The 25,673-nt window shown below is 48.5% G+C and overlaps 1 protein-coding gene across 1 annotated transcript in view; it reads left to right on the top strand.

Moving 5' to 3' along the window:
- The window catches only part of LOC141073739 (ubiquitin carboxyl-terminal hydrolase isozyme L1-like), a 36,720-nt gene extending 11,999 nt beyond the window's left edge, over positions 1-24,721 (top strand). The window contains exons 5-7 of the mRNA XM_073561144.1: positions 1,205-1,274; positions 2,454-2,512; positions 24,385-24,721. Coding sequence (XP_073417245.1) covers positions 1,205-1,274; positions 2,454-2,512; positions 24,385-24,471 — 216 coding nt within the window. The 3' untranslated portion in view covers positions 24,472-24,721. The remainder of the gene's footprint in view (positions 1-1,204; positions 1,275-2,453; positions 2,513-24,384) is intronic.
- Positions 24,722-25,673: the final 952 nt, after the last annotated feature.

Raw genomic sequence — 25,673 nt, forward strand, 5'->3', positions numbered from 1 at the left:
AATCTGATATTATTATTATGATTGATATTAAAATATTTTGTCAAAGAAGAAGAAAAGAAGAAAAAAGATCTTGTTATATTTGAGGGTTCCAATTAATGTCTGTCTCCCTCAAAAGGGGGAATTGTTAAATATTAATAATTCGTTAAATATTTCTTATTACACCCAGTTCTGTAGATTGCTTTAGCTTATATGACATAGGCTATTTTTAAGCTTGGCTCATGGTAGAAATGTCAGCTCACTACATATTTAAGTTTAGCCTTGAGGTAAATGTCAAACTCCATATATACCGAGATCACGTGCTTCAAGAGACGTATATAATTCATGGCTAACTGTAGAGGTCGCTGTCTTCTTCCCTCACCATCATGAGAGACAGACACGAAGATGTCGCCTGTGTTGGGCCATGACATGACATAACAGCTGGTATATTACTTGACGGCTATGTGAGAAGCCGAACTGAGACACAGCAGCTATTTGCTATTCAGGATCCTGGAGAGAAGAAGAATACATGTTGCTTTTGCCATGTGGGATCTCAGAGCATGATCTAATGGACAATCTCTCTTTCACCTATTTTTATTCACCTGTTTTTCTGTAATAACCTTTCTTTGATGGAAGAATCCAAATAAACCACTATATTTTTATCTGGTAACTAGTCCTGAGTATTTTACAGGATAAGTATTATTTTACAGGCCAGCAGTAAGCACCATGACTCATGATTAAAACTGCTTTCACCTAACTTATGTATAAGAAATGTTATAAGACTGAAATCCCTTTAAGGCCAGGGGTCACATTTGTAAGTGCAATGCGATAAACTCGTGCGAGTCTCTCCCCTCAACACCCAGCACTCGGGACTGAAGTCTGCATGTAGCTGTATGCAGCTGAACACTCCAGTCCACAGTGCTGGGTATTGACACGAGACTTGCACAAGTTTCTGGCACTGCATTTGCAAGTGTGACCCCCGGCCTGAGGCCATGTGCACACTGAGTATTTGAGGTTTTTTTTACCCCAGTATTTATAAGCCAAAACCAGGAGTGGAATGGTCAGCGGAAAAGTATAATAGAAACATTTGCACCATTTCTGCATTTTTCACCCACTCCTGGTTCTGGCTTACAAATACTGGGGTAAAACAACAAATACTGGATGTGTGCATGTGGCCTTAGCGTTATGTACAGGGTTTTGATCGTAATGCACATATATTTTATTCCAGCCCAATGAAGATGGTGTTCACTTCCATTTGGTGGTGCTTACAGCTGCAAGTGGACATCTCTATGAATTTGGTAAGGATGGCTTGTATAATCTAAATACTTTTTGGCAGTATGCCTTGGCACAATGAAAATGGGCTCACTTTTTTTCAAAGGAACAAGGCACCAACTTTCAATCAATATTGTAGACAAATTTTCCCTTTGACACTGTTACTTGATATTAAGAACTATCATTTGATTCTGGACCCATATAAATCATACTGGCTCAAAGTCTTGCCAATGGCGGCTTATCACAGGCCACATTCCAACCACCCTCTTGGGGAGGAATTGTCGCTCCATTTAAATTTATTTATATATATAATTTTTTTTTTTTGCACACCATCTTGTGGCACACTACAATCCAACTTCCCCTGCGCTAGCTTTTAGTGTGTTCATTCTCAGCATGAACAGTGTATGCTTGCTCCATTCCCACCCTTTCTGTACACCATATCGGAATCCAGTTCCAAATGATCAATGTAAATCAGGTTATAATGGATCCCACTTCCTCCTTACATTGGGATACAAGTCTTGTGCTTCCCCCCCCAATTCTGTAACACACATCCCTTAGGCCGGTTTCACATTAGCGCATTTTCAGCGCGCGCACGGCCGGGGGTAGCTCCGCCCCCGATCCGGCTCTCTGCCCGGCGTGCCCGCCCCTTGCTTGTAGCGCCGCCTACTAGCGGACAGCGGCGCCTGCGATCGGCGCACCCTATCTTTAGCATAGGGTGCGCAGATCGTGCGCAGGCCGTGCGCTAGTTGCGCTTTGACCTGCGTTGCGCACTTTTGACGGTGCGCCGTGCGCGCCAAAATCCGAAAAGTTTGATTTTGGCGCGCACGGCGCACCGTCAAAAGTGCGCAGCGCAGGTCAAAGCGCAACTAGCGCACGGCCTGCGCACGATCTGCGCACCCTATGCTAAAGATAGGGTGCGCCGATCGCAGGCGCCGCTGTCCGCTAGTAGGCGGCGCTACAAGCAAGGGGCGGGCACGCCGGGCAGAGAGCCGGCTCGGGGGCGGAGCTAACCCCGGCCGTGCGCGCGCTGAAAATGCGCTAATGTGAAACCAGCCTTATTTCATCCCATGTGCACAACATGCATGGAATGTCCCCACCACCTTATATCTGCAGGTACTGTAAGTTCATATAAGCAGAATTCCTAGCTAATTTTACAGTTACCCTAGTACCACCTTGGCCATGAACTTTATTTTTGTGCTTTATAGATGGGTTGACTTCAAAGCCCATTGACCATGGTGCAACTTCTAAAGGAAAGTTACTGGAGGTAACGGTTAAACATTTTCTGTGTAAATCCAAACTTGGTGTGCCTCTTAAAGTTAATCTGTAGTGATATATAAAGACACTGGGTTACAAGGTCACATTGATATGAAGGAACCAATGTGGACCACATCATGGCTACTCCACCAGTCATTGGCATTAGAAGAACCCATAACAGTCAAGGTTGGCAATGTCAAATATGCTAAATGTAGTAGTTGGTTTTGAAATGTTATAAATGCAAATCTGCTATCAGATTTTATTTGACTTTGTCCTAGCTGTGAACACTAGCAATTGTAAACTGTTTGACCAAGGGAAAAGGTTTCAGGAACACAACGCTCCATTGACTACCACCTTCCTTCTTGCCAGGGGTGGTGTATGATTGAGACCTGTGACTTAACCATGCCACTAGTTCCAGCTGTCCAACTTGAACTTGTAATGCTGCGAGCAGAAGCGGCTTTGCAGCATAACTTAACCTACTGGGTACAGGAAGCCTGTAACCTGAAATATTCATTAGACTGCAGCCACATAAGATGCAAGGGACAGGCTCTGAAATGTGGTGCAAATGCAGTCATTCCCTGGGGCAGTCAATGCACAGTAAGAGCCTGATGAGTTAGTTTCTAGTGTGATCCACAAACTGCAGATTGTGCCATACACTGAGTTTTCATCAGGACCCTGCTGTGCATGCACTGTCCGGTTAATGACTGTACTTGCTGGAGTGATCACTTACAGGCAGGGACGAGGCGGCACAGCTGTAGGTATAGTGCCGGCCCCTGCACATGTGGCTCACTTTCATAACCTCCGGTTTCTAAAATAAGTTAATCGGCATTAGTGTCGCTTACAGTTTCCACTAGTCTGGTGTATAAAAACCTAATGCAGAGCAATTCAGTCTTCCCAAAACCTTGATTCTTACTGGGTGCCTGCTGTCATAAGCGCTACAGGTAAATGTTACAATCTTACAGTGAGTCTGTCATTCTTTTGCTTTAATTCAACAGCGTACAGTGGTGGGACAGCTTGATTCCAACAGTGTTATTTGGTTTATTTGCTGCAGCAATTATGATGGAATTTGGTTTTTTTTCTCTGCAGATTGAGCAAAGCTTAGAATGCTGAGCACTGTGTAACCTCACCCACATCACTCATTGCCCTCCTGCCTCCTTTTCAACCACACCACCGACTGGCAGCTTTGTGTACAGCTAGTCCTCCTGATAACATGACTTAGGAAAGTCTGACTGACGGCTTCACTGTAATGACCCCTCCCAAAACCCACACTTACCCCTTCTTAACTTAAATAAGACACGACTGCGTGACATTGGATGTAAAAGGCCACAGCAGCCCCGTTTATTAACACCAAACAAGCAATAACATTTTATCCATAAACGTAGAAATATTCCATAAACATAACCACCAGCAAAAGGAGGGGGGGTAAATGAAGAGTCCATTGTATATGATTGCAACACCAGCTCCACCACGTGCCCTCAGCCGCACCACACCGGCTCGAGGACACCCAGCCGAGTGTTGCAAAACCCATTGTACATGATTGCAACACCAGCTCCACCACGTGCCCTCAGCCGCACCACACCGGCTCGAGGACACCCAGCCGAGTGTTGCCCAACCAATGTCCTGCTGGGACCCAGCCTAGCAGGGACCCACGTTAACATGCCCCGCTGTGACCGAGCACAGCAGGGTCCCACGTTAACATGTCCCGCTGTGACCCAGCACAGCTGGGACCCACCTTAACCAAGTATACCATTGCACCACCAGGGGTAACCCGCTCCTGCACTGGGTTCACCCCCCCGCTCTTTGTGCAATCCACCGACTTCAAATACCCCCCTCCTTTCCGCCGACTGCTGCGACAACGTCAAACCTCTTCTTCTCTTCACCATGTCGATCTCCAGAAGATCCTAAAATTAGGGCGGGAGGGCGGGACGATTCCGGACGTCTGCAAGGTAAGGAATGACCATCCCCCCACAGTTCTGCCCTATATATCCATCCCACTACTGACCACTCCCTGCCAACTCACATTGCACAATAAGCCCCATAGCTCCAACCCACACCTTCCCCACAAGCACAAAGCACTACTGACCACTCCCTGCCAACTCACATTGCACCATAAGCCCCATAGCTCCAACCCACACCTTCCCCACAAACACAAAAGCACTACACCTTACCCTTCACTAACCCTCAGGCCTAGCATCCCTCCTTAGTCATGTGCGCCCTCCCTGTAGCCCCTTTGGGGCAGGCGTTCGGGCTTGCCTTGACTTAGGAAAGTCTGACTGACGGCTTCACTGTAATGACCCCTCCCAAAACCCACACTTACCCCTTCTTAACTTAAATAAGACACGACTGCGTGACATTGGATGTAAAAGGCCACAGCAGCCCCGTTTATTAACACCAAACAAGCAATAACATTTTATCCATAAACGTAGAAATATTCCATAAACATAACCACCAGCAAAAGGAGGGGGGCTAAATGAAGAGTCCATTGTACATGATTGCAACACCAGCTCCACCACGTGCCCTCAGCCGCACCACACCGGCTCGAGGACACCCAGCCGAGTGTTGCAAAACCCATTGTACATGATTGCAACACCAGCTCCACCACGTGCCCTCAGCCGCACCACACCGGCTCGAGGACACCCAGCCGAGTGTTGCCCAACCAATGTCCTGCTGGGACCCAGTCCAGCAGGGATCCACGTTAACATGCCCCGCTGTGACCGAGCACAGCAGGGTCCCACGTTAACATGTCCCGCTGTGACCCAGCACAGCTGGGACCCACCTTAACCAAGTATACCATTGCACCACCAGGGGTAACCCGCTCCTGCACTGGGTTCACCCCCCCGCTCTTTGTGCAATCCACCGACTTCAAATACCCCCCTCCTTTCCGCCACCGCGAGCACGTATGACACCTTGTACGTGCGAGTACCACCACCAAAAACCCAACCCGAGCCAACTCTGTGGCTCGAGTAACCAATGTTTCTGTACCAAGCACCAATCAATCAAAACTGATCCCCATTAGACCTCACAATGCCAACCTACACCAAAATACCAGTACAACAAGGTCAGCCACACCCAAGACCTGCAACTAGCCAACCGCATCGTCCAATCCTATGCACCGCCTGCGCGACCAGTCCCCAACCTGAGCCGCCGCCTCTGCCTCGTTGAGACCGCAACATTGCAGGCGCCTCCGAAAATTATACTTCACCTAATAATTAATCAAAGCCAACCATTATTGCCGTGAACAAAAGAACCTACATTGGTTCCCCAAACCTCCGATAGATTCTTGAAAATGTGCCCAGTAAAACCCACTATGTAGTCATTCCAAACAGGAGCCCCTATGGACACCAACATGAGCACGGCTCCCAGGCAGAAAATTGCACTCCACCTGATAATAATCAAAGCCAACCATTATAGACGTAACAACAGAACCTACACTGGTTCCCCAACCTCCGACAGATTCTTGAAAAACGTGCCCCACTATATAGTCATGAACAACAACACGAGCATGGCTCCCAGGCAGGAGCATTCAGGCCCGATGTCTCAGATCAAACTCCTTGACGCCCCAGCGACCAAGTCTCCACCACACACGTGCAGTACCAAAAACGCTGTTGGTCCCGTCAACCCTGCGTGATAGCATCTATCTTAAAATATCCACCCAACTAGAAAACATAAACCAATCCACCCCGTAATCACCACGACCCGGAACGAATTAATTGTGTGCATCACCCGTGCACTTCGAACCCAGAATCACAACACTATTGTTGCCACCCTCTTACCAAAAGTGAGATGTACTCCGCACCCATTCCCCACTGAACTGCGGATTCGACACTACTCACAAAAGAAAGAAAAGCGAATCCACACCACCTGAAGTCCAGGAAAACTCAGACACACATCACGTCTCCCGAAAACCCCAGACACCATAAACCCGGGCCATCCGTCAAAACATTGCACTCACCGGTGCCCGATGCTTGTCCACCACTCAGCCTTAAAGCACCGCAAAAAGCACCCCCAAACGGAGCACAGCCCCAGATGATTACCAGGTCCTTAGAATCATTAAAAGTCAATGCACATCGCACTAGCTTCCCCTGCCACAGCGTACCACCAGCCCGACATTAATGAAAGTAATGTTATAGCTGCAACCTGCTAACCCACTACCTAAAGTACACCTCCCCCGCAGCAGCGCTGCACCACAACCGTGTCCCCATAATACCAGCCGGTCCTGACAAGTGCGCATAACGGAATAAATGACATAGCCATGTATTGCCGGACGGGCTACACCCACGCGGGAGACCATTCACACGGCCATCGAAACAACATGTCCTGCCTCATGCTCTATACAGAATTCCTGACAAATGGAACAACACCCGCTGGATAAACAAACCGTTCACCAACCAGGACCCCCGAGACCAGTAAAGCACACGCTGGGTTACCCAACTCAAATGTTGCATCATCCTTGCGCAACACTTCACCCTGGCCCCCCCGTCCGGGGGCACCCAAAAAGAAAAGACTCTAAGGAGAGCTGTATACCCAGAAGGCAAAGCAGGACCAGCTGCACCCACAATAAACCTCCTAGCCCATTGTAACGAAAAACTATCCACTCTGTATAATAAACTCCTACGTAGCTACAATCAACGGCTGTAACAAATATCACCCGATACAGTCTGCCAAAAGCTCAATCGGCAACCCTAAAGAACCGCAGTGAGAACCCACCAGTCCTTACGTACAAAAGTTGTTAAAACTGCCCCAGGGCAGCCATGACCAGCAAATTACCGCAAGAATGCCATATGACTGCAGATCATGCAAAAAACCCCAGTGGATCATAGCCCCAAGTATTCAATAACCAAAATCAACCCCCCAAAACAGCAGCGCGATATAAACGGGAACCTAATAACGACCCCCGACCTGACACGATGTACTCGTTAACCTAACCTGACTTAGACATAGGGCCCCAGGTGAATCAAACACTTTGACTTATCCAAACACATGATAACCGCAACAACGCCCTGAGCATGAAGAAACCCAAAGTAGTCAAGGGTTGGACCATGAACAGAAATAAGCACACCACCTTCCCTAATACCAGATAGTAGTTCCAGGTTGGACCATGAACAGAAAATAAGCACTGCACCATCCCTAATACCAGATAATCCCCGACTACCACACAGAAACCAAACAACGGACCTCAACAACCGGACATTGACCAACCATAACCCCAGCTCCACGCCATATCTACGTATCCCCAGAAATTAACCAGGAAAACAAATCCGGTAAAAGGTCAACTCCAAGCCCCCCGGGGGAAATGTCATCCATTGCTGCCAGAAAGGCAGGTTCCCGAAAGATCTGCCGTCCCAAGCATCTCGACCTCACCAGAACGTCTGCCGCAACAAAACCAAAATGCCCCTAGTGAACATGAAAACCCTTAGTACACTCAAAGCCCCTATTGGAGAACCGAACCCGGAATATAAATAAAACACACCCTAATGAAAACTCGACCACCTACCCCCTCACCTCTGACCAGCAATAGAACACACCCCACCGTAACGTGAAAGATTAAGCCGCCCGATGCACTACACCACATCAGTGAACTACCATCAAACCCTTATCAAATACTTGGCGCGGCGATAATCCTCCAGCCCAAAGACCCCATGCCTATAACAATAAACCATAAAACTGGCATGGATATGGCTATCCACCACCGCTCTGCCAATATCCGTATCACCACCTGAATTACTCACAAACCGCCATGGAATCACCACCAGTCATACACAAACACCCAGAGAATGCAAGCACAATTATACTAACCAAAATAAAATGATGTCGTCACCTATAGATATACCCACTATCATAAAAGCAAACTAGCATGAAATTAAAAAATACCTCCCAACACTCATGAAGTGCACAAAACAGCCTCCTGGACCACAAAGCAACCATTCCCTCACAGATTCGAACGCTGTCCACATAGATCAGCCGCGCATCTTTCCGAACCCCCAGACAAACACCCGAAACCATACGTAGCAACACCCTTCCCAACCAATATAATCTAGACATTAATAAAGGTTTAAGTGAGCCTTACTTACTAGGCTGACTCCGCGGAACCCCACGGAACAGCCGTCACGTGTCCTCCGCGTCGAGCACCGCAACTGCGATCTTCTCCATGGATCTACGCCGACTGCAGCCCTCCTGGGCCGCAGCGCCAGCGCCCAGACCGACTGTCCGTCCGGGAACGCATGGCAAAAAGTCACTGGCTCGGAGCCTCAAACGGGGGGGGAGGTTGGCGCTCCAGCCGCAGGCAACACCTCCTGAATCTGGCACTCAACGCCGGGGGAATGCGACGCCGGACCACATGACCTGTGGTCCCTGGCAGCTGAAGGGTGGCCACATGACCGAGCCACCGCCCGCTTCCCCCCAGCGCCGCGAGAAAGGAAATGAGGCCGGTGAAGTCACACACCACCTCGCCACCGGGCTCCTTGCCGCGTCACGTCACCGCCGTCCACCGATGCCGATGACCGCGCCGGGTCAGGTGACCACGCCGGGTAACGTGGCCGCGACGTGCGCGTCACCACTGTGTGACGCGATCCGAAATGGAGGGGAGGCCGGCCACGTCACTCACCGCCCCGTTACCTTGCTGCCTGCTTCTCGACTTCTGGCTCCGGCCCCGCGATGTCTTCTGCAACAGGTCTGCTAATGGGGCTCATCCTCCGCTGCAAACTTAACTCCGGGCTGAGGTGCTCAGGAGGCCGGGATCGTCGCTGCCGCTTCGGAGGCAGAGGGGTCCCATCTTCTCCGCCGTCGCCATCACCAGACCATCGCTGCAGCTGTTCCTTCATCCACTGCTGGCCGCGCTGCTCCATCATCCTCTTCATCTGTGCCACGAGGTATTCCATCTTCTGGATCCAAAGATTCAAGCTGAAGTCCCAGTTGTGAGGAGCTGACGATTCCGGACGTCTGCAAGGTAAGGAATGACCATCCCCCCACAGTTCTGCCCTATATATCCATCCCACTACTGACCACTCCCTGCCAACTCACATTGCACAATAAGCCCCATAGCTCCAACCCACACCTTCCCCACAAGCACAAAGCACTACTGACCACTCCCTGCCAACTCACATTGCACCATAAGCCCCATAGCTCCAACCCACACCTTCCCCACAAACACAAAAGCACTACACCTTACCCTTCACTAACCCTCAGGCCTAGCATCCCTCCTTAGTCATGTGCGCCCTCCCTGTAGCCCCTTTGGGGCAGGCGTCCGGGCTTGCCTTTCCTTGTATTGAAATGGCATATTACACAGCCCAGTAATATATGGCTGTAATTGGTGCCTCATCAGGCTGTGAGCACACGTTGCAGATTTTGCTGCGTTGTACAGTACCGTTGTATTCAATGGAAATTAATGCTGTGCACATGCTGCGGAATTTTCCGCGTGAATTTGCTGCAGTTTCAAATTTGCAGCATGTCAATTCTTTGTGTGGAATCCACAGCGGTTTTACACCTGCTCCATTATCCAGGTGTCAATCCGCAGGTCTTTTGACCTGCGGATTTTTCCAAATCCACAGCACCATCCACTACATGGCCATATAGGACACTTATACTGAACCCCCATATCTATTTTCTAAAAACACACTTGAAATATTAAAGCCACCTAGCTCTTTATACTTAGACTCTCCCATGGAATGATCATCAAAATGATAGTGGAGAAACTGGCCAACAGATCCAGACAGACTGCTTAGGCTGGTTTCACACTTGGATCTGTGCACAGCATTTGATCTGCATGTGTCATGCATACATATATTTAACATGGTGTACTCGGGGACATGTGTTCGCACGCATTTGTCAAACGCACCATGATATATATATAAAAAAAATTTTTTTTTTTTGGAAGTGTCAAATCAAATGTGCAGGCATGCGGATGAGTGCATCAAAAAATGCATTACTGTCTATGGGAACACATTGGTACACAAGGACATGCATTCAATATGCATGTGTTATTCAAAATACATATAGAAATCCCATGAGACGTGCCCATTTTTGTCTGTCATAATGAACCCATGCACACTCGCATCTTGCATGCAGATGATATGCTGTGAACTCAAGCACTAATGTAAACCTAGCCTAAAGGCCCCATCACACACAGCGGGATCGCTGATTTTGTGACACCACAACAATCTCGCCAGCAAGATCGCTGTGTGTGATGGGGATCAGTGACTGGCGACGCCCCCCCCCTTGCCGGGTATCGCTGATCATTCTCGATCGGCCTGGGCCATTTTCCCTTCTCCCATGACAGCACACATGAGAGAGGGGATCCGCCCAGTCAGGACAGGAACCCTACTGAAGATAAAAGGGGCGGTACCTCTCCCTCGCGTCAGTTGGGACCAGTGTACTGAAGATCACATACCTGCCTCTCTCTCGTGCCGGCGTGGAAGAACAGGCGGGGTCCTGTGTGTCAGGAGAGGGAAGCGCCGTCCTGGGGCTCTGCCGTGGCTGCCACGCCGCCCTCTCCCCCCTCTGCCGCATCCTGGAGCACGGAGAAAGCAGCGTCAGGAGCGGCTGCTTCCGGGGCGTGCCATCGGGAGGTGGTGCCAGGATCCAAGATGGCGATGCCCATAGGGAAAAATGCTGGCAAGATAAGATCCTGGCGGGGGAGGGGCTGTGGGGGTAACCAGAGGAGGCGGAGAGTGCAGTGGATCTCTTACATAAGGGGGATGACCATAGAAGACGCACTCATGCCTAAGGCTTCATGATGGAAGTGGGGCAAGATCAGCAGCAGGAACGCTCGCCAGATGCCGGGCCGGCAGCAATCTGAAGAGCCTCCGAGATCGGTACCCCTGATTGACAGCGGTGGTGAGTGATCTACGTGAATGCCACCCTTAAGGTACTGTCACACTTAGCGATGTACTAGCAATATGACGCGGTCAGGATCGCTGGTACATCGCTAAGTGGTAGCTAGTGAGCTGCCACACAGGCAGATCTCACCAGCAACATCGCTGGGGATGGGGGTCGCTACTTACCTGTCACACTAGGCGATTCTGCATCCTCCCACCCGACTCCACGCTCGTCTGTCTGCAGGAAGCTGACGACGAGAAGCGGTCCAGGACGTTCTCGCGCGATCAGCGATAACCAGCGGGGGAGTGGGTCGTAGGTAAGTATCGGACACGGCGATGTTGCTAGCAATATTGCTATAACGTCACAAGTTATAGCGATATTGCTTAGTGTGACAGTACCTTTATGGTAACGGGGTTCCATTTTTCTCTGTTTGATCACTAGGGATCAAGGAAGGCCAGCAGCAAAACCAAAAATAGAGAATGTGCCCTATGCAAACACCCGCTGGCAGATAGTGGCAGAAAGACCTCTGCGCTGACTGTATAAATAAAACTATACAGGAGGAGACCCCTGATTTGGTAACCAGCCTTAAGGCGTTAATACAGCATGAGGTGAAAGGTTCCCTAAAGGCAGCCCTTAAGAAGGATAAAAGGTCATAGAAGGGATTCTGATTCAGAGGCCTCACCAGGGCAGAAGGGGCGGGGAAAGATCCTTGTCCCCCTCCACCTCGGACAGCGATATAGGAGGCTGTCAATGTTTCCCAACAGAGGATGTGGAAAAGCTGGTCAAAGCTATTAGGGCTACAATAGGCCTTAAGGCGGAAAAGACTCCTAAATCATTGGAGGATATGATGTTTGGAGGAAAAGAAAAAATGTACCTTCCCTGTAAATGATAAAATAAAGGCCCTAATTGACAGGGAATGGAAAAAACCTGAGGTCAGGGAGCTTTCCTTCTACATCAAAAAGAAGGTACCTTTTGAACAAAAGGATTCAGAGACCTGGGAAAGTCCCAAAAATTGATGGGGCCGTAGCCAAATCCTCAAAAGTATCTCTACCATTAGAGGACTCGGGCATGTTGAAAGACCCGCTTGATAAAAAAAGCAGATGGTTAGCTAAAACATCTGGGAAGCTTTGGCAGGTGGATTAAAGCCAGCAATAGCTGGCACGAGCGGTACAGGTACCCTCATGGTCTGGCTACAACAAATAGAAGATCAGGGATAGAGTTCCTAGGGATGAAATTCTGTCTAATCTGACACTGGTACACGGAGCAGTGGCTTTCCTAGAGGATTCCTCTGCAGATTCTGCAAGATTGACAGCTAGAGCAGCAAGCCTGTCAAATGCAGCAAGATGAGCCCTGTGGCTTAAAGGGTGTCCCAGAGATTTACCATCAAAACATAGGTTATGTTCCATTCCATGCGATGGCCAATTCCTCTTCGGAAAAAAACTAGAAGAGATTTTGGAACATGCGGGGGATAGGAAGAAAAGCTTTCCCCAATTTCCAGGAGAACCTAAAAAGCAGCCCTTTCGGAGGAGGAGATTTAACAGGGGTCGTCCCCCGGGGGATAGAAAAAGCTGGGACTTTAAAGAAAGAAGAGGATCAGGCTATATGTTTAAAGGGCCCTCCACTTCCTCCAAAAAATCTCCCCAATGACATCGGGGAGGTAGGGGGAAGGCTTTCTCTCTTCCTTTCCACCTGGGCAAATATCTCCCCCAGTACATGAGTCCTAAACATAATCAAGGACGGTTTAAAAATAAAATTCACCCGTCCGCCCAGGCATACCATTATGACACCCCGAAGGAGAGCCCAAGAGCAACAGCTGGCCCTGGAGACGGAAGTCTTGGGACTAGTGCGAAAACAAGCCCTACAGGAAGTCCCAGTGCAAGAAGATGGAAGGGGGTTCTACTCCCCCCCTCTTAATACAAAAACCAGATGGCTCTTGGAGAACCATAGTCAACCTGAGGAGACTGAATCAGTGGGTAGACAATTGCTCCTTCAAAATGGAGTCAATCAATATGGCCACAAAGATCCTGTTCCAGCATTGCCTCATGGCAGTGATAGACTTAAAAAATGCCTACACCCCAATTCATTGGGAGTATCAAATATTTGAGTAGCGCTCTGTCCAGGGGCAGGTGAAACACTACCAATATGCAGCCCTTCCGTTTGGCCTGTCTACAGCCGCCAGAGTATTCACCAAAGTGATGGCCGAAGTAATGTCTCTTCTTCGTTCCAGGGACATAGTGATCATCCCATACCTAGACAACTTTCTTGTAATTGGGAGGTCGGAGTCCCACTGTGCACAACAAGTGAAGGAAGTGATAGCAATTCTAGTAGGACTAGGATGGATAGTAAACATCCCCAAGTCAAGGATAACCCCAGTAAAAGAGCAATCCTTCCTAGGGTTGATATTGGACTCTGAGCAACAACGCTGCCTCCTACCAGAGAGCAAAGTGACCAAGATAAGAGGCCTAGCTCGCACGGCAATACAAAGACCAAATATGACACTGAGGAACGCAATGTCCTTTTTAGGCTCGTTGACCTCATGCATACCCGCAGTAGCATGGGCGCAGTACCACTTAAGGCAACTACAGTGGGAAGTTCTGTCAGCACAGAAGCAAAAGGACATTTAGAAGGCAAACTATGTCTCTCAGTGGCTGTAAGAGATTCCCTGCTCTGGTGGACTGTAGAAAAGAACTTAACAGCTGGTGTCCCGTAGCAAAAACCAGTCGAGGACATCATTACAACAGACGCGAGTGCCACAGGATGGGGAGCATACCTGAGATCCCACTCCATACAGGGGACCTGGTCCTTGCTAGAAAAGGATCACGGTTCAAATGTAAAAACTATGGGCAGTGGAAAAAGCCATGAAACATTTCCTTTTACTTCGGGGCCGCTACACCCGTTATGACGGACAATCAGGCAGTAGTAGCCTACATCAATCACCAGTGGGAACGAGATCTCGGGGCCTCATGCAAATATTGGGTCTACTCTTCCAGCTAGCAGAACATCCTGTTATCCATCACAGCACTGCACATAAAGGGGGAAGAAAATATACAGGCAGACTTCCTGAGTTGCAGGCACCTAAGACAAGGGGAATGGTCCCTAAACCGCCAAGTCTTTCAACAAATAGTTCAGGCCTGGGGCAAACCAGAAATAGACCTGTTTGCTACCGCACACAACCGGAAGGTCAGGAAGTTCTGCTCACTAAATCCAAGTGGAAAACCCCTTCGCAGTAGATGCCCTGCAAATACCCTGGAAGTTCATCCTGGCCTATGCATTTCCCCCGATAACATTGATCCCAGTAGTCAGGAAAATCAGGGAGGATCGAGCGAGAACAATTCTTATAGCTCCGTTTTGGCCGAGGAGGCCTTGGTTCTCCCTTCTGAGACTCATGTCAGTGACAGATCCATGGATATTACCAGAGATTCCAGACCTGCTTTCCCAGGGACCAGTGGCCCACTCTCAGGTGAAGGGCTTCCATCTGGCAGCCTGGAATTTGAGAGGGTGCTACTGAGTCGCCAGTGATTCTCTCCAGGGTTAGTCTCCACCCTGTTGAAGAATAGGAAACCTATAACATCCAAAATCTAGGGTAGAACGTGGAAAAAGTTCCTAGACTTCCTGGGGGATCCCTTGGGGGATGTAGCGCCAGTGGGACCTATCCTAAAATTCTTACAGTTGGGGCTGCAACTGGGGTTAGCCACTAACACACTCCAAGTCTCAGCTTTGGGGGGCCTATATAACTGCAACTTGGCAGCCAATAGGTGGGTGTCCCGATTTATAAAATCCTGTGGCAGGTCAAGGCTGGTCATTATCCCAAAGATACCACCCTGGGACCTCAACCTAGTCTTAGAGGCCTTAACCAAAGATCCCTTTGAACCACTACTAGAGCTGTCACCAAAGCTACTTACACTTAAAACTGTATTACTGGTAGCCTTAACATCGGCCCATAGAGTGAGCGACCTACAAGCTCTATCTATATGCCCTACATATACACAGATCTTGGATGACCGAGTGGTTCTAAGACCAGACCCGGCCTACCTCCCCAAGGTAGTCCAAAAGTTTCATAGGACTCAGATCGCCTTGCCATCTTTCTGTAACAATCCTAGAAACCCTGGGGAGCAAAAGTTCCATACATTAGATGTAAGAAGAGCCATAGTACAATATGTCAATAACTAGTCAGTGGAGGAAAGATCAGTCCCTTTTTGTAGCCTTTCAGGGTAGTAGAAAAGGGCACGGGGTAGCTAAGAGTACCATTGCCAGATGGATCAGGGAGGCCATTATGTTATCCTACTCTGCAAGTGGCGCTCCGGTTCCAGAAGGCATCAAGGCTCACTCCACCAGAGCTGTGGCTACCTCCTGGGCAGAGAAGGCTGAGGTATCGGTTGAGCAGATTTGTAAAGCCGCTACTTGGTCCTCACCTTCAACCTTTTTAAAGCATTACTGACTTGATCTATCTTCTACTGACCTAACCTTTGGTAGAAGGGTGCTTCAAGCAGTGGTCCCTCCCTAAGGTGTCTTATTCTACAAAAGTCTCGTGTGCTGTCATGGGAGATGGGGAAAACACCATGGTTACTTACCGGTAGCCGTTTTTTCTGGAGCCCATAACGGCACCTGTATATTCCCCCCCCTCCCCCCTATCACTCCTTTGGTGTGCACTATAGTTTGGGTGCTTTTTTTTTTTAGTTGGATATAATGTGGTGATAGTTTTACCATGTGTAATAACCTGGGGGGCCTCTCATGCTCTGTCAACCAACTGAAGCGAGGGAGAGGTACCACCCCTTTTATCTTCAGTAGGGTTCCTGTCCTGACTGGGCGGATCCCCTCTTATGTGTGCCGTCATGGGCTCTGGAGTAAACTGACAACTTTTTTTTTTCCAGCAGTCGACTGCTATTTTAAACTGCGCATGCCCAGAAGTTTTTTTCCTTTAATGCATTTTAACCCTAAACGGCATTCTGGAAGCAGCGAAAAATCTCTATCTATCGGTACATCCGTTTTGTAACATGGCATAAACAGATCCGTTTTATCACACTTTGGCGGATTTCAACTGATGCTGAATAACTGAAGTGTGAAACAGGCCTTAATGATATGCTTGTGCTCCACAGCAGCTTGTGGTGCTCTGCTTAGGTATTCATCTGTATGGCTTCTGACAAATCACTGACCTGCCCCCTAGCTTACATAATGAATATATGTACATACTGAAGTCTTTGCAGGTGGCACCTTTACTGCAGCATATGTGCATGTTTACTGTATATATAACCAATGTGGTTGAGGATATCCTGACATTCCAAAAAGTAATTTGAAAATGGTGTGGCCATCTAAATCCTCCTCCCTAACATACTATTGCTTCTACAGGCTACACAAAGGGTTTAACCCCTTTCTGCCATCTGATGTACTATCCCGTCCATGGGTCCTATGCCCATGGACGGGATAGTACGTCATAGCGATTGCGGCCGGGTGTCAGCTGATTATCACAGCTGACACCCAGCACTGTCAGGGGCGGTCACGGACCACCCCCAACACATTAACCCCTGGCACACTGCGATCAAACAATCGCAGTGTACCAGGGTTAATGGAAGCATCAGCAGGGAGGGGGCTTAGTTTCCAAAATGGGGTCACTTGTGGGGGGTTTCCACTGTTTAGGTACATCAGGGGCTCTCCAAACGTGACATGGCGTCCTATCTGACTTTTTCAGTGCAAAATTGGCTGGAATTCAAACGGCGCTCCTACCCTTCTGAGCTCTGCCATGCGCCAAAAATAGAATTAGTCTTACCGGTATTTAGGTTTCACCCTAATGGGGGACAGGAAATGCACAAGAGGTTAAATAACCCTCCCCTTCCTGCTACCACCAGTGTGTTTTCTGGACACTAGCATGTATAGTTACCACCAAAGTGCATCAATCATCCAATAAGAGTATCAGATGGGAAGGGAAATTAGTGCTGTTGTGGAAGGTTCCTAGAAACTGAATTACCAGTAAGACTAATTCTATTTTCTCTAGTCACCTTCCACGACAGCCATATCGGAGGAATACCAACAACTAATTTCTTAGGGAGGGACAACAGCCTGCAGAACACATCTGCCAAACGTTAAATCCCTGTTGAAACTTAGTTTGTGATGTCTGGATGGACAGATGACCAGGTGGCGGCTCTGCATATCTGCTCCGAAGATGCATTCCCTCTTTCTGCCCATGATGACGCTGAACGAGTAGTGGGCTTTGAGAGATGTAGGAGGAGGAACGTTCTGTGACAAGTAGGTGAGGCTGATCGCTTGCCTGAGTCAATTCGCAATTGTATTTATTGCCACCTTTGCCTTCATTCCGACCAGAAAATTTGAATGAATTTTGGTCAATCCTCCTACCTCCAGCAGATAGAATTGAAGAGAACTATTCTACAGACGTCAAGAGTGTGAGAGTTATTTCGTGTTGGAGGGGTTTGTACAGAAGGAAGGCAATATAATGTCCTGGAACCTATGAAGGTTTGAGACTACCTTAGACATAAGGAGGGATCAAACCTTAGGATGATGCTATCCTCCGTGATGGTCAGGTATGGCTCCTGTATTGAAAGGGCCTGTAACTCTGTGCCCTGCAGTGGTGATTGTTACCAAAACACAGTTTTTAGTGTTAATTTTCCCAGGGTCGTGGAAGACAGTGGCTCAAATGGTTCCCTGGTCAAGCCTTTGAGAACTAGGTTCAGGTCCCAGGGGGGAATCTGACCACGGAGTCTGGGACGAATTCTAGTTGCTGAGGTCATGAATCGCCTGACCCATCGTTGGCTTGCTGGATCTAAAATTAACAGCTGACACCTGAATCCTTAGTGTACTAGGAGTGAGCCCCAGAACTAAACCGTCTTGAAGAAACTCTTAAGATCTGTGCGATATTAGGATGAAAGGGGTCTGGGCACTTGGGGAACACCAAGATGAGCACTTCTTCCAAGCCTTCCTGAAATGGTGTTAGTTACGCTCAGCTTAGAATAGCCAGTGGCCCTGTAGAGATTGGATCACTTTCTCAGAAAGGCCTTTTAGCTTTTAGAATTTCTTCTTCAGTAGCCAGGCTGCAGGGTTCATTCTGTGCGGGTCTGGGTGGAGTAGGAGACTGGCCCTTTGAGGCAGAAGTATTGGGGCTTCCTGAGCCATGTTCCGTAGGGCTCCATACCAGCTTCTCCCTGGCCACATGGGAGCCACTAGGATTGTAGCGACTTGTTCTGCCCATATCTTCTGCAGTGTTTCCGCTATCACGGGAATCAGAGAGAAGGCATAAGCCAGACCAAACTGCCCCAGATGGGAGGAGGCATCTACTCCCTACGCTCCGTCAGTGGGACTGAGGGAAAGCCATGTTTTGACCGATGGCAAAAAGGTCCACATCGGGATTTCCCCACCTTGACACCAGAGACAAATACTGCTTGGTCTAGGCTCCACCCCCAGAATGAATGTCCTTCCTGCTGAGGAAGTCCGCCTGCTGATATGGACAGATGTTTCTCTGCCAAAGAAACTCTTGCAGCCACCAATTTTATTTATTTTTTTTTTGGGTTGAAGATTTTCATGTCTCCTTGGTGTCAGATGTAGGACACTGTAGTCGCATTGTCCACGTACCTGCTTTCAACACTTCCTCTACAGCTTTTAGTTCTCATTTGAGGAGCTGGTTCTGATGCCTGGGGGCCATACCCCCTAGAAGTGTGAATACTCCACTATAGCACCCCAGACTGACTGGTGTCTGTGGTGACTATTTTCAGGGAGAGCTGATCCCAGCTGATGCCCCGCTGGAGGTTCTGGTAGTCCAGCCACCATAGGCGAGACACCTTCACCTGACCAGGAAGAGGGGTTCTCTTGGTCAGAGTATTCCAATACTTTGAACACCAGAGTACATAGGACTGAAGGGTCCGAGTATGGGCTTGAGCCCTGGAAACAGCTTGGATGCACACTGTAAGTGAACCTAGGATGGACATTTGAGTCTCTCAGGGTTGGTGCTCTTTGGTCTCTGAACATGGAGGTCCTCTGAACCAAGTCGAGTTGTTCCTGGGTAAAAAATGCTTGCCTTCCTGATTCCAGGAGTATCCCTAAGAACTTCTTCCTTGCAGAGGGAAGAAGGTCTGATTTCTGCAGGTTGGGGATCCAACCCAAGGACTGTAAAATCTCCAGGGATTTTTCTACGTCTTGGTTCAGGCGAGATGTGGATGGAGCCATTATTAGAAGGTCGTCTAAGTATGAGGAAAATGCAAATTCCCTGCTGGCAAATGAAGATCATTATCTTGGTAAACATTCGAGGGGCTGATGACACCCCAAATGGCAGGACATTGAACTGGTAGTGTTTTTATGTCTGACAGCAAGGATTTTTTTTTTTTTTTGGAGGTGCACCTGCAGGGACGTCACTCTTAGACTGAGATTGTGGTTCGAGAGTCCTCGTCCTCAATGCCTATCGCGAATGGTGCAAATAACCCATTGGTTTGAGGATATGGATTGCAACAATTTATGCAAGTTGATAGTCAGCCCCTGACTGGAGAATCGTCATTGTGAAAATTGCATACTGTCGTTGTATTGATCAGTACGTTGCAGTCACCAGTACGTTCCTTGCTGTTGTGGGCAAGAATATTCTGCCCTTGCCTCCTTTAGGACAACTCCACCGGCCCGTTTTTGCCCATCTCTCTGGGAGGAATTTGGTCCGGGCCCAGCCTTAAGCTGCTTAACAGCTGTTCTGGAGGCGACTTCTTTCTATCAGTGGCTTCCTCTGGGATATAATCCAGAGATGAGCCAAGTGGTAATTTCCCTGAAAGGGAATCGTAAAGTCTCCTCCCCAAGATTTCAGCCACAGCTGGCTGAGTTGGAGAGGACCACAGATTTTGCTGCTACCCGGACGGACTTAGCGGAAGCATCCACTTGGAACCCTGTCGCTTTGTAATAGGGGAAGTGAGTCAAGGGGTTTCTTCCCCGGATCTGTCGATTGCCCGCTGGCTAGAGGTCCCCCGAGTGAGGTGATCCAGTGGAACTGGGAAGCAGGGTTGTGGAGGTGTCCCAGGATTTCCTAAGCAAGCTCGCTATTGAGAGTTGCCCTCAAATGGAAGAGCCGCTCTTTAAGATACCCTGGACTCCACACGTCCACTTTAGAGATTTCCCATAAGGTGCAATTTCCCTCCAAGGGACTAATTCCTCAATTTCTGAGATGACACTAAGTCTCTCTCGGTATGGACCCATTCCTCCAGATTCCGGATATATCCGTGAATGGGAAAACCCCTTTGGGTTTTAGACTTCAGCCCCTCCCAAACGTCTCATATTGTATAGAGAATTCCACTTCCTCACCATACTAACCTCGGAAGAGAAATAGTAATTTCAGAACTGGGGGGTGGAAGTGGAACCTTCATTTTCCCAAACCTCCTAGAGGTATCAATCTCACCTGAATCAGTCAGATTCCACAGATGCCCATTTCCTTCTAGCAGGAGGGGGCTGTGGTATTGGGTCTGGGAAAACGTCGCCATAGAAGATTGGACTTCTGTGATGATAGGTTTTTATACTGTCCAGTAGGGAGGCTGCTCTGTACGTAATACATCTGTGCAGGGCTGAGAAGGCTTCCTATATGAAGAGGGAAGTCTGAAACCACACATGCACATTTTTAGGGTCAGAGGCCTTGTCTCCCTTTTAGAGAGAAGGCATACTAAGTCACCTCCGAGACTACCCCTGGACAGAAAAGTGGGGACCCACCCTGCTACTTAGAATAGGAGGGTGAACGCTGGGCTCCGCAGAAGCAGGCAGTAAGGGTTTGTCGCCATCCATGGTCAGTATGTCAGTGTACAGATAATGCCTTACCTGGATGCACACAGACCAGGATTTGGAATAACCGAGGTCCACCAGCGTGTTGTGTTCCTCCTCCCCTCGGTCCACAGGGGGGTCATTCCAATCACCCCCTTCTCCATGGCTGATTATCCAGCTGCTCAGCGGCTGCCCCTGCACACACCCTGTCACCTGTGGGGGTCGGCGGTGCTCCATTGTTCCCAGCCTGCCTCAAGCTGCTTGGCGGCTGCCTGACTAGAGCAGTCTTGACAGGCCAGTGGCTGGGGCCCCGGACCACGTCCAGTCTGGTAACTGCAGGCCGCGCATGCGTTACACTCCGGTGGGAGGCAAACCGGAAGCTCAGCGCCAGTCCCGACGCCACTTCCGGTGTGCACGCAGTCCCAACACATGCTGCATGGGGAGGAGGATGCCGGGGAGCTCCAGGAGGACCCCAGCCGCACCGCCCCGCTTTACCCCACTGAGGGAGCGCAGGAGGGGCGGGCAATGGTCCCGAGTACAACCGAAGTGGAGATGGAAGCAGCCTTCCCAGGGAGGAGAGCAGAGCCCCTGACTGTTGGCTGCCTGGCAGTCACAGGTATTCTGATGTTGTAGTGCCTCCGGTTGCCGGCCACGGCAGCACTATCAGGACCTCTTCATGCCCCGTAGGGGACCGGAAAAATACTGGTGGTAGCAGGAAGGGAAGGGTTATTTAACCTCTTGTGCATTTCCTTTCCCCCATTAGGGTGGGGAGACATCCTCTGATATGGCTGTCGTGGAAGGTGACTAGAGAAAGTGGTTACACACACACACACACACCAGCGTACTCAGGACAAATCGCACAATAACTTTTGCAGTCCAATTTCTCCTGTTACCCTTGGTAAAATAATAAAACGACCTGAGGTAACTTTTTTGTGGAAAGTTAAATGTCTGGTTTTTTTTGTTTTTTTTTTTTAAACAAAAAAATTCCTGTGTAGCACCTGAAGGGTTAATAAACTTATTGAATATGGTTTTGAGCACCTTGAGGGGTGCAGTTCTTAGAATGGTGCCACTTTTGGGTATTCTATCATATAGACCCCTCAAAGTGACTTCAAATGTGGTCCGTAAAAATAAAATGGTGTTGCAGAAATGAGAAATTGCTGGTCAACTTTTAACCCTTATAACTTCCTAACCAAAATATTTTTGGTTCCAAAATTGTGCTGATGTAAAGTAAACATGTGGGAAACGTTTAAGTTTCTTGTGTGCCATATCTGTCATTTTAAGCGCATAAAAATTCAAAGTTGCGAAATTTTCTCCATTTCCGTTTTTTTCACAAACACAAGTTACATAAAAATTTTACCACTATCATGAAGTACAATGTCACGAGAAAACAGTGTCAGAATCACCGGGATCCATGGAAGCGTTCCAGAGTTATTACCTCATAAAGGGACAGTGTTCAGAATTGTAAAAATTAAGGGTTTAATGTCACAACTGGTTAATCTCCCCCCCCTAATGGCTCAAGGTCAACAGCCACCTCACATTTAGCTTATCAGTGGAGAGTTTTTATAAACAGTTCCAACTATTGCCCTGTGAGATGGGCAGTACCCTAGATGTTGGAATTTAGATGCAGGGGCCAATTTTGGAACTAGGTAATCTCCTTGCTAGAAAGTGTATGGAGTGACATTCACAGATCCATGTATATGTATGTTGGGATTATTTGAAGATGGCATGGGTCCTGCCTCAACCCTGTTCATGGGTATCTCTTGTATCCATGTAAAGCACATCTCTCTACATGTCACTGGTTACACACAACCTCCAACTATTGGAAAGGGAGCAATAAATAGACTTTTCTTTTCAATTAGATCACCATATAAGCCAAAGCACCTAATTTTGCCATGAAAAACTAGGTAAACTTATTGACTTGAGTATGCATTGTCACCTCATCCCTGTCCTTGTATGCATGGTTCCCATAAACACATCCTACTTGCCTTCCTACACACCCTCGCAGGATCTCATTCGTTCCAGCGCCAGCAGCACTTCTGCAGAGCAATCATGTGGCCCTGCTCAAGGTAATGAATATTCATTCCACACCTCTGGGAGTAGAGACGTGCATATTCATTACCTTAATGAGCAGGGCCACGTAATCTCGGCAGGAAGGGCTGCTGGCGCCGGAACGCAGGAGATGCATTGAGGGTGTGCAGGAAGGGAAGTAGTATGCAGTGGCGTAACTAAGCTATGGGCCCCGATGCAAACTTTCAAATGGGCTGCCACTAGGAATTTCTGGTCCCAATACTAGCAAAATTTTCAGGGCCCCCTTGAGACCAGCCCAGGCTCATCCCTCAAACTGTCCACAGCCCCACCACTCCCATAACTCCACCCCCACATAGAGAATGAGAAGAGGGCAGGTGTCTGACTTGCTACTCCATAGAATGTCGCCCCACATGGTATACAGCACCCCCATGGTATACAGCACCATGGTATACACCCCCGGAGAATGGCACCACAGTCCTGGCTGTACTTACTGTTGCATAGAAAATACTCTCCTCACCTTCTTGTGCCTACGCTGCTGGCTGCTCCTGTCTCCTGCTCTGCCTGATACAGTGAGTGAGCGATGATGTCATCGCTACCCGCTGTGTCAGGGGCAGAGCGGGGAATGATGGGATAGGGAGCGTCAGCTGACACTCTCTCCTCAATCGTTTACTTTGAAGTGACGCCGATATAGTTTAATGCGGCAGGAGTCAGCGCTGACATGGTGCGTCTGACTACCCTGCCGATGCAGGCCCACTCTGCTCATCAGGCTCCATACGCCAGTAAGGGGCCCCGTAGCAGCTGCGACCGCAGATGTTACACCCCTGGTAGTAAGTATGCTGGAACCCAGTGGCTGTAACTTTGCATTCTAGAAGAGAAATTTAGCCACAGCCACTGTCTCCTGCCTCTGTGACCCGCCGCTCTCCCTCCCCTGCCGGCTTTATGGGACAATTGACTTGTGTATAAGCTGAGAGAGGGCGTTTTCCAGCACAACAAAGTACTGAAACTCAGCTTATACATGAGTATGTGAAACACAACCAAGGATCCCACTTATCAAATTTATGACCTGGTTAATATTCAGGGCACTCCCAAATCTTCTAATTTGTAGATATTTATTATTGGCCCAGTTCAAACAAATTGCATTCTCTATTGTAGAACTCCTGTAACATTGAGATTTGGGTTAAGGGAGGCTCGTTATTGGAAGTTGGATTGTCATGTAATATGGAATTATGGAAAACTTAGGTTTTCAATAACATTTTTAAATACAACACTTTGGTCTAGACTATAACTTAATAGCTCATGATCTTTCTTTTGCAGGATGCTGGCATGATCTGCAAGCAGTTTACTGAGCGGGAGAAGGGCAATGTTCGTTTTTCATCAGTGGCTCTGGTCAAGGCTGCATAACTTGTTGCCATGCCAAAGTTCCTTGTAGTTTGGTTATTGACCGTTACTGCCTTGTCTTACCGTTAAGTGTTTCACCAATTTACTGCTCCAGCAGGATTTGGTATGGAAGTGCTTTTCACAACCTGCTCCTGGCTTGGTAGATATGTTTTGCTGTGATTTTGTGCTCTACAAAGCCTTTCACCTCTCTGCAAACATAAAGCGCTTGGTGCAGCTGTTGAGCTGAATTAAAATGTTTTTGGAGAACAAGCAATCTACTCTCCTAGTCTTTATTGAGCAAATGCAGTGATCAGCTGGAAGTGTCTTGTGGTTTGGTTAAAGAAAATTCTGTCAGCAGTGATTTGCTAAAATCAATTACATGCGCTTGGGACTCTCTGGGCATGGCCAAACATGAAGTGATCACCACCACAGCTTGTTCTCCATTTATTTGCACTTCTCAAGCTCTATAGTCCGTTGTAATTCAAAAAAGGTTCAGCATCCCACATCCTTCCATGCAGGGCTAGTGTTGCCACTTGGCCAAGTCCTGGAACCCTGGACAAACAAGGGGGCTGTGGATGGGGTGGCACTTGCTGGGGTGGCCCAGGCCACTTCCCCAGCAGCTGTGAATGGCCACCTTTGGTGCTGCTTGATTGCTGTCCCTTGATCAGACATGGCCATGCACTGCATCTGCCTCCTAATGGTGAGACAGCTGCGCCAACACAAGCAAAATTAAAGACAGTGCCAGCTCAGCCATATCACTACTGGCAGATACAGTTGCATTGTGTGCAGCCATATCAGTGACAGCCATTAAACAGCATGCCCTGTAGGTGTCTTTTCACTGCCTGTCTGGTTCTCCCACTAGGCACACTTGCTATGTGTTAGCAGTATAATCCCCAATGTGTGGACTGACACTGGCAAAAGGTGAGGCTGGTGTACAGACTTGGCCCTATACTAAGGGCTTGTGCATGCACTGCAGATCCTTGTTTTTGCCACGCATATTTTTGGCAAAACCTGATGCCAGGAAAGTTATGAGGAATCAGAAGTGTCATGCACATGGTGCCTATTTGTGACTTGCAGATTTGCTGCAGAGAATGAGTTGCATGTTAATTCTCTGCCCTGCGTTTTTTTTCACCACTGACTTCACTCAGATCAGTCAACCTCATCAAATGTGTTTTCGTAGCTGCAGAAATTTCTGCATACCTCGGCAGGAAAAATGCATCCTATTA

The sequence above is a fragment of the Dendrobates tinctorius genome, unplaced genomic scaffold (assembly GCF_039654945.1).
Source record: "Dendrobates tinctorius isolate UK_male_01 unplaced genomic scaffold, ASM3965494v1 ptg000314l, whole genome shotgun sequence".
Lineage (NCBI taxonomy): Eukaryota > Metazoa > Chordata > Amphibia > Anura > Dendrobatidae > Dendrobates > Dendrobates tinctorius.